Source organism: Dendroctonus ponderosae, unplaced genomic scaffold, assembly GCF_020466585.1.
Source record: "Dendroctonus ponderosae isolate FM_Combo_2020 unplaced genomic scaffold, Dpon_F_20191213v2 Dpon_F_20191213_1, whole genome shotgun sequence".
Classification (NCBI taxonomy): Eukaryota; Metazoa; Arthropoda; class Insecta; order Coleoptera; family Curculionidae; genus Dendroctonus; species Dendroctonus ponderosae.
The window spans coordinates 49,401,637-49,411,394 of NW_026017110.1; the positions used below are offsets into that span (position 1 = coordinate 49,401,637).

The 9,758-nt window shown below is 37.7% G+C and overlaps 1 protein-coding gene across 3 annotated transcripts in view; it reads right to left on the reverse strand.

Moving 5' to 3' along the window:
* Positions 1-1,942: 1,942 nt before the first annotated feature.
* The window catches only part of LOC109547044 (lysine-specific histone demethylase 1A), a 235,562-nt gene continuing 227,746 nt past the window's right edge, over positions 1,943-9,758 (reverse strand). For 2 of the 3 annotated variants that reach the window (XM_019897715.2, XM_019897714.2), the window contains 3 exons: positions 5,543-5,695; positions 4,767-5,112; positions 1,943-2,768 (listed from right to left, as the gene is read on the reverse strand). In XM_019897715.2, coding sequence (XP_019753274.1) covers positions 2,411-2,768; positions 4,767-5,112; positions 5,543-5,695 — 857 coding nt within the window. In that variant the 3' untranslated portion in view covers positions 1,943-2,410. The remainder of the gene's footprint in view (positions 2,769-4,766; positions 5,113-5,542; positions 5,696-9,758) is intronic. The other variant, XM_019897716.2, reaches the window with a different exon arrangement.

A 9,758-nucleotide genomic window follows, 5' to 3' on the forward strand; every position in this document is an offset into this window, starting at 1 on the left:
TAAATCTTTGAAAGCCTCAAAATCATTGTCATTATAAATCCTGGTCAATAATAAATAGTTTTCATTAAAAGTGGATTTTTTTTGCTTTTTTCTGCCTGAAATTTGTCGTGTCGTTTGCTCGCTACCTCCTTAAACACTCTGCTCTCCTGATACAAATCGAAACTTTCGTGTGCCAGCAAAATATCATCAATAGAGAGCATCTGCATCGACATAGACAATAACGTAACGCTAAACTCCTGCTCCTCATATTTGCTCGCTACATCCTTAAACATTCTGCTCTCCTGATACAAATCGAAACTTTCGTGTGTGAGCAAAGTTTCGCAAATAGAGAGCATCTGCATCGACAAAGATATTAACGTAACCTCCTTAAACATTTTGCTCTCCTGATACAAATCGAACCTTTCGTGTGCCAGCAAAATTTCGTCAATAAAGAGCATCTGCATCGACGAAAACAATAACGTAACGCTTAAACTCCTGCTCCTTATATTTGCTCGCTACCTCCTGAAACGTTCTGCTCTCCTGATACCAATCGAAGGTTTTGTGTGCCAGCAAAAATAAACGTTCGCTCTTCCCCACTTCAGTGGTAATTCAAGTTTAAATTAGGACTAGGAACCACATAACAGAGAAAAGTTTAATTGGAGTACGCAAACCTATTAAGACTTCTTCAAGAGCATTTTCCGCAGAACCGACTTTTTCGCATTGGACTTTTCTAGCAGACTTAAGGAAATTAAGCGTGCGTAACCAGCAGACTCAGACCGCTTGCAATAAAATGAGGAACAGAAGAGATAAATGTAGCTCATTCTTCATGAGTCTCCCGGTTCAATAACTCTATCGGTTAGCGATACAGACAGACAACAAAAGCGACGATTTTTCACTGTTCTTCCTTTGGAAACAAGCTGATCGCCACGCGATGCATCAATATGCTAATGTTGGCCAAGATGGGTCGTCGTCGATCACTCGGACACTGACATGACAAATAGTCGATGGATCACCTATTTTTAAATTTAAATTTCAGTCTTGGTGATTTTCGTTTGAATACGATTACCCCAGTGGCACAACCAGCATCGCATTGCCTGCTTCCAACCAACTTTAGCACAGAATCAAATTGAAGACGAATGTAATTGATTGTGCTCACTCCCGAGATACGTAGGTAACTGCTTGCTGCAACTAATAACTTTATAATTGCTTGAGAAATATTGACTATACCAATCAAAGCAACGGCAAGTTCCGAAAAAAACTATAGTTTTAACTAGCAGGAAAATTAATTTTATTGCTTCATTAAGTATGCAAATTTAGGCAATGTGATTAATGGTCGCAGGTCTTCTAGTCGAATACCAACGCTTTGCAACGTTTATTTATAGAAGTCTGACGATTTTTTTAAAGCCGAACAACAACAGAAAATCCATAAATTGTACTCTTGTTAAGCAGGTAAATATTAGTTTCTTGACACTCAATAAATTGATGCCATGAATACACCGTGACTATGAAACGGAGGCTCTGGTGGAAAAACCAACAAACTGGGGAGAAAATCACTAGACGAACTGGAGACAAAGTGTTATCTGAGTTAATTGGTTACTAATTGTCGGGAAAAGTTCGCCATTTTGCAAAAAAGTCTTGGAAAGTCCTCAATAGTCCAGCAACTGTTCTAAATGGGTTCTTCTGAATTGAAACTCCCAGTCGTTACATCAAGTAATAATCAAACCAAAAAATATATCTCTTTTATTTCCTTCCAGTACTTTTTCTTTAATAGTTCAAGACGAAGGCAAATTTGTGCGAAAGTTCATTGCTAAGAAAATCAGGTCGACAAAACGCAATTTAACTGGTGGTGTAAGTAAATACATTAAGGGCGAGAATCTGCAAAATCAACGAATCAGCGGCTAGTAGTGAAGAAATATAGCCAGCTAAGGACAAAGTAGAAATTTTAGGATTAAACATTGGAAAATTCTTAAAATGGCGCATTTTTTATTAAAAAATTGTCAGAAAAATTTAACACTATGGAAAAAACGACCGACACAGAGATTGCGAGAGAACATCTTCAAAAAATTCTTAATCATTAGGAATATAAATCTAAGTTACAGAATTACAAACAATTGGTATACAATTAATGATTAATTTTACATAATTACTTAATATGAATTAAGCTTATGTTAAGCATTTTGCATGATTTTTCCGTTGACAATAAACGGATCTTACAGCTGATTTAAACAGACAATTTAACAAACCCACTGTGTTCGAACAATGTTAAAACTTCATACTTGAAACCACATAAAAATCACGTTGTTTACAGCAAGTAGATAGGAACTACCTTCAACAAATTTCAAAAATTCAGGTCTTTCAACCGTTCTAAACATGCACAAAAATACTCTAAATACATGGCATTTAACAAAATAATATCCCAACTGATCTGAATCTAATTCTTGTCTTCGGCCGGTTGGGGCTGGCAAGGATTTCCAATAATTTGATCAGCAATTCGACTGGCCTCCCGAAGCCCACTTAAAAAGGCTCCGTGAACGGTTGCAGGATAATTTCTAATGGTATGCTCCCCGGCAAAAAATACCTTAGCAGGCCCTGAAGCCGTGGATGTTCCTTGCGTACCAGGTGGGATGACGGGACTGGCTAACAAATCATAATCGGAACCTGAACTGCCTACTGCAACAAAGCTGTAGGAACCACGCGACCATGGATCCGCTCTCCATCTAGTTACTACCGTTTCCTTGGGTTGAGGTACTCCAGACTGTCCAAAAATCCCACGAAGGACTGCGATACACCTGCAAACAATAAACAAATCCTAAAAAACATTTTCAAGCTGAACATTTTAACAGTCAAGCATTTCATTGGAAAATCCATCAGCTTTGAATATGTCCAAGATCTACCACTTACTCTAGACGATATTCTTCATAAATCTTCCTTTTAACAAGTTTGACCTGGTTGGGAAAATATCAAAGCAAAATAAGCGATAAAAATCAGGCGGGCGACAGCTAATGAGCAGCATCTAATAAATTTCCAGTTGATAGAATAATTTTGAATATGAAAGCCATGAGTTGCGGACCCTATGAAAATGAGCTGTTATCCAAGCTAAAATTCGTAATCGGATTATAAATTCTTCACGGAAAGTAACTGTGATTCTTTTTAAAAATTCATTTGACGGCTTTATCTACAACTAAACAACGACCATTCCGAATTGGATTATAGCAATAAATCGGCTACTAATTGTTTCCTTTCGGTGTTTTGTTGCTTTACGTTTTTATGGTGTAATGGCGAGGACATGAATATCCATTTGGATTTTTATGGGATGGTTTATCATATGGGGCCTTTTTCGTTCACATCAAATTCAAATCGATTTTTGTTGTTGAACGAAACTAATTAAGCCATTACAAAACCGGTAGTTTACCATAAAATTTGCTTTTTTCGGAAAATTTCAATTCAGTGCAATGTTGGCTTTTGGGGCTTTTGTATTTTTGTATCATCGCCAGCGGACTGAATCTAGTTTTTGAGAATTAGTAAGGGATCATTTTTAAAAACTTCCGTGCACAAAAATGTTTCCAAATTTTTCCAGCCCCTGTACTTAAACGAAGTTTTGGGTGAAGGTAGTAAGCGCGCATTTGCTCTATCTGGTCCCAACATTTTTAAACTTAAATTGAAAACATTGTCAACATTTCTCCAGTAGATGGACCAAACCTGGGGCTTGGGGGTTAGTAGGGAAGTATTGGCTGTGTCCTCATCAAATTTCAGCTCGTGATTTTTTCCGGTTAGGAAGTTCGAGATTGTTAAGTCCGTTCGGGCAGAATCGGCGTAAAAAAGTGAAACCCAAACTGAAAAAAAATTCAAAATTTCTCTGGCCCGTGGACGAAGACGAGTTTTTCGGCATTAGTAAAGTAGTAGTTACTCCGCCTCCTCACAAAATTTACACTCGTGAATGGTTCCCGTTTCGAAGTTCGCGGTTGTTGAAACTTTCCTTACAGAATTTCGCTAGAAAAGCCCAAATTCGAAAAATTCTCAAAGTTTTCTCAATCCATGAACTAAAGCGAGTTTTTGGGCACTAACAAGGGTTTTCACAACATCATTTGGTTGATCTACTCACAACATTTCAAGTCTCGATTTTTTCCCGATCGATGAGAGGCTGCTGTCTAATTTCCTCAAAAAAATTAGACCCAAATTTGGAAAAAAATTCTAAATTTCCCCGGCTTGAGGTCTAAAGCGAGTTTTTGTCGGAAGTCGGAATTGTTGAAACGTTCTCTGCAGAATATCCACCCCAAAGTGCAAGTCAAATTAATAAATATGTTTCTATTTCTTCAAGCAGGAGACTGCAGTTGTTTTTTCGATATTAGTAAAGGCGCATTTGCTCTCACTTTGTGCAAAATTCCGTTTGATGTCAGATACGCATAAGTTAAAAAAAAGTGTTGAATTGAAACCCCCAAATTACTGAGTTTCGAATGCGAGATTTTTATCATTTCCCGATGAAAAACATTATAGAAAGTGAACCAGGATCAGGAGAGAGAAATCAGACGCAAATCCAAAATCTACAGCATTCAGATTCAGAGCCTGGAAGGCTGAAAATTGAGGGGACGAAATCTGCAGATTTGGGATTTAAGTTACAATTTCCCTGAAAACGGATACAAGTGCTATCCAGCGAAAGGTTCGGCTGCAAAAAAACCGTTGAGCCCCAACATTGTCTATCACTTTCAAGGAAATATCCGGAATAATATGGACGCTTTAGAACTGCAATGATATAAAAATAAATCTGCTAAATTAATAACAACATTTACCGTCCCACAATGACATCGTCTGTAACATTTTCCATTATGGCAGCAGCTTCCCCAGCCACAAGCGCCAATAAAACCGGCGCCTTGTACAGGTTCCAGAACAGAAAAAGTTCGCCACGACTAGCGGTAGTGCTTCCGACGTGTCCGAACAGGTTTGCCTGCGGGTTCCAGAAAATCCGTTCGAAGCACAGCACCACCTTGTTCAAGTTGCCGAAACCCAAACGCTGGATGGCGGAAGTTTTCCAGTCTGGTAGGGGCGGGCTGAATTGTACGGTGTTTAATTGGCCACTGCTTGAAACCGCACTCAGCTTGAGCACTCCAAGTGGCAGAGTACATAACGCAACATCAGCTAGTGCAGAAGGAAAAAACTCTTAAGAAAATAAGTGATTAGAATTGAATAAAGGAAAAAACTCAGACAGTTTAGAAGATCGAGAACCGTATGAGTTGCCCTTTGAAACTATATTCTAAAAAGATCAAATTTAATAATTTCTACTAGACTTTTTTTTTTCTACTAGACTTTTGCTACTGCTAAACTTTAGCAGCCGCAAACGGTTTGATTTTGTTAATTTTTTATGAAACAGTTGAAATCTAGTTTATAGTGAATTAAAATAATTTTTGAAACCGCTATCGATACCGATACTACAACGTTGCTTAATTGGAGAAACTTTGTCTTTGAGAGACAGAACCTTCGAAAAAAATATGTATAAAATGTACCTTCTTGCCGTCATATTATTACAATAATTTGCTGGAAAAGGTGTTAAAATTAGCCAATTACTCACCACGGTAAGTGTTGATTGCCTGTTGATTGCGAGGGTTGTAAACAGTCACCTCGACACCTTGTTGATTGTATTCGACCTTTTTAACTGCTGCGTTCAATTTGATGTCCAGTCCTTCAGCTAGAGCCACCGGTACGCAGGAGTAGCCATTCCGAACTGCCAATGAAAAGGCCGAATTTTAATTTCAACCATAAATAAACAAACAATTTCAGGTGTTCGAAGTGCAAATTAATAATTTAATCTATATTGAGTTGTTCGCGTAATTGATCTCTTCGAAATTAACGGCCGTGATCGCTTGCAGCTGATGGACATGTCTTGTTTCAGCGATGAGGCGTTATGGCTTATGGCCGAAAATTAGTGCCCAATTATTGGGTTGGAGAGTTTTTCTCTTCTCGAATGAAAAATTATGGGAATTTCAGCTCAAACAACTAAATTGCTTTGGAATATTGATGGGCTGATAGATTCAACAGGAACATATTATTCAAATAAGCTCGGCGGTTTAATTCCGGATGTCACTATACAGTGAAACGTGAGGGACCGTTCGGAAGTTCAACGATAATAATCTGATATTCGCGGTTGAATAAAAATTGTTAGATTTTTTTGTTTGATTAAATGAAGAAGGCCGATTACTCCTTCATTTGGTGTACAATCGTTTTTTCGGTCATTTCCATTGCCTGTTGAACCAAGGTACACCATTTGGGAAACCGTCGCAGTAGATACATAGATAAAAAGTGATTCAAGGTTCACATTGTGAGTATGTTTGTTTTTGCATCAAGATTAGCTTAGATTTCCATCTGTTTTCTAGGCTCGATTTTGAATCCTCTTTTCCGATAGCCCGTTACCAAATCCGGCAGAAACCAGCTATTAAATGAAAACGTTAATTTAACACTGTGTTTCCGCCCTGAGCATTCCGTTGACTCTTTAATTCAACTGTTAAAATCAGCGATGCAAAAACCAAATTGTATACATCATTCTTCCATCAGTCGAAGAATGCGTATGGTTTGACCAATTTGTAATTACTCTATTCCACATGACGTCGGCTTGCAAAGTTCTTTGTTTAGCCCACATTACCATACGTCTGTTGTGAGACATTCAGCATTGAATGAATACGTTAAATAGTTGTCGTCTATGCGCGAGTGCATTAGCAAGCCAGACGATCAATTTTCGCGACATCCAGCCCGCATCAGAAACGCCCGTTTTTTTGCTCAGTGAGACCGGAGGGTTCTGGACCTTTTGATTATAACATCAATTAATGAACGACGAAAGAAATCGTCTAAAACAAGGGACGACAGAAACATTTTTAAGCGACGCTCAGTTTAAAAATGATAATGTAATTCCATTAAACTGGTGCTACGACTCAATCATAAATCATGTCCCTAATTGGCAGTAGCCGAGCGATTTGAGACTGAGTCTCGATATGGAACCACTGCTCTCTTTTATAAACTGAATAAATACGGGCATCTGGAATCAAAACATGTAATCGATTGATTGAAGAAAAGATGACGGAGAACAAATAGGCATTCAAATTGGGTACTACGGTACCATTTAATATTTAATAGTTTCCGACTCGGTTTTCCGAAGATCAAATTGGCAAAAATGCGAAATAATGCACATAACTTTTTTGTCATTTTTCTGCGACTGATTAATCGAAAACGTAATGCGCCATTAGAGCGAATTCATTAGAATTTAATGGATGTGCAAGTGAATTGCGACGTCCAAAAGAGTCTAATTCGGGCACGACACTCATTTTAACGCAACAAATGAAAACTCACCATATTGTGCCCTCTTCCAGTAACACTTTAATAGTTTGTGGCGGCACCCCATTATCTTAATTGGCTGCACATAATTGCAAGACTTCAGATAATTACCAGCTAAACAAATAACAACAACCATTGCGAACAATCGTGGTTGGCAACTGGGAAATTACAGTTATATTTAAACTCATTACTTAGTTGAAAATGTATAATCTATTTAATTTTGAAAAGTTTTCAAGTGATCCTTCCTTCCTTCCTTCCTTGTTCTGGGATCAGTTAGGTTTGTCCTTGAAGGAATCTTTTGAGTGGTTGGTTGAACTTTGAATATTCTCACAAGTTAAAAAGTCAAATCGAACTTTAAAAAAGCGATTCTGAAGAAATTGCATTGACTGCGAAATCACTCAATGTTTGGTGAAAGATCCGATTCAGAAACCATGTAGCTTTAAATTAGGCTGTTGAGAACTAGTCTGTCATTCAATCCTCAATTAGAAACCATATGAATATTGTTACACTCTAATACAAGTTTATTCGAGTTATTACGAATTATGGAATTAAATTGGTTGCGTTTCTAATGGGTGTATTGATTTGCGATTTAGGCATTGCAACAATCATTCCTTTCCGCAGGTCAGAAACGTATTTAATTTAAACATCGAGGCCGTTCTCTCATGTTCTCAAGCTCGCCGTTGCTCCGGCCTTCGCTAATCAATTAGCAATTCTTTTGGCGTAAAATCGGCGCAATAAAGCTGGGGACCTCCGAGATGCATTTACCATTTTTGACGCTTCTGAAGCACAATTTCATGGAAACGGGACGATTGCAGAGCCACCTACCGTGCGGCTCGTGTCTTCGTATACAAATTGCTTCGTTAGAACACGTTTGTTCGATTGTTGAAAAAGTATTACGGTTTTTACAGGCGACTGTTTAATCCTCTTTGGTGTTGTTGAAAAAGTCGATTTAAATGTGGATCAAAATGTCGATTTGATCCGTATGGGAATATCGTGTTCGATAAAAGAAAATTACCTAGCTTGTGGTCAAGGGTGGAGCCGCCATGGAGGTTCTAAAAAAATTCGGCAAAAAGCTGATCCGAGAACTCGTGCAAAAATAAAGCGAATTCGATCACTTTTGCACGATACATCCAGCTGTTTCATAAAAATTGAGCAAAATCCCAAATCGAGAACTCGTGTGAAAAGTAAGCTTCGTATTCCGTCAGTGCATTGAATGTGGCTCTATACAAAATATCCAGCTGAAAAGGGCCAAAGTTTCATAAGAATCAAGCAAAAGTCCGAGAGCATTAAATTTAGCATGACAAAGTCTATTCCGCGTGATTGGAGATCTTGATATTTGGCTCTTAAACCTGTTTTGTTCACGGCGACCATCCAAACTAGTTTGAGCTAGAAACTTGCGTTAAAAATATATGCGTGCGAACTCCACAAAACAGTCAGCAATAGAAAAACGGAAATCGAACTGCAAATAACTTATCCAAAGGGATGATCCAGCAAACCATCATATATCATCCCGTAATTCTTTAATTCCCTGCCTTCGGAAAGTGGTAAAAGCTTCAATATCGCTTGAGAATTTTTTGCAAAAGGTGACTAAATATTCAGTTTGGTACGGGAAGTGAACATACAGGATGGTTTATGCAAATACGGCATATACAGGATGGTTTGATGCCAATAAGGCAAACGCACTAGATTATCCGTTTTCTGCTAACAATGCTTTTCAATTCGGACTGAATCCTTACTGTTTATTCAAACGTAGTTTTTTAAGGATAAAGGTGTAAAAAATGGAGGATAGGGCGCCAGCTTGCGAGAAGATGGTAGGAATGGATTATTATCTAAAGTCCTTTAGTTTAAATTGTTTGGTTTTTCGATAAGCAACTCAAGTTGATGGCATTTTTATTTCTCTTTATTTCCTCTGTTCAATTAAATCATTTCAAATAATTAAACTTTTGACTAAGTTTCTGTAATACTAAAGAATTTATTCTGATTTATTTTCCTGACTGCGTGTACTTGTTATGATATTCCTATCTTTCCTGGGTTTCAGTCAAAGTGTGAAGTAAAAATTTTTGAAACATTGTTTATTTCATTACGTTTCGGCGAGACAACAGCGCCATCATCAGATTTAAAATTTGACACAAACTACAAACACCAATTCACAATTAAAACATGTTGTATAAAATTTATAATTTACAGTGTTAAAACATTCATCAATTTTTGAGGGAAGAAGAGGAGAGCTTCTAGGAGAGCAAAACATGGGAAAAAATTACCTCATGATTGGTAAAAATTAACGTCCCTTTAGGTCTTTGCTTTCTTGAAAAGCTTGAGTTTGTCTGAATTAGTTTGTATATTTGCGAGAGTGGTATCCATGTATTGATATAAGCAGAAATAGTTTTAATTTTTCACTAGTGTACCGGGTGTTCCATACTTATGGCTTTATTAGGGTTTGGTAAATGTTGCTAAGGTTGTCG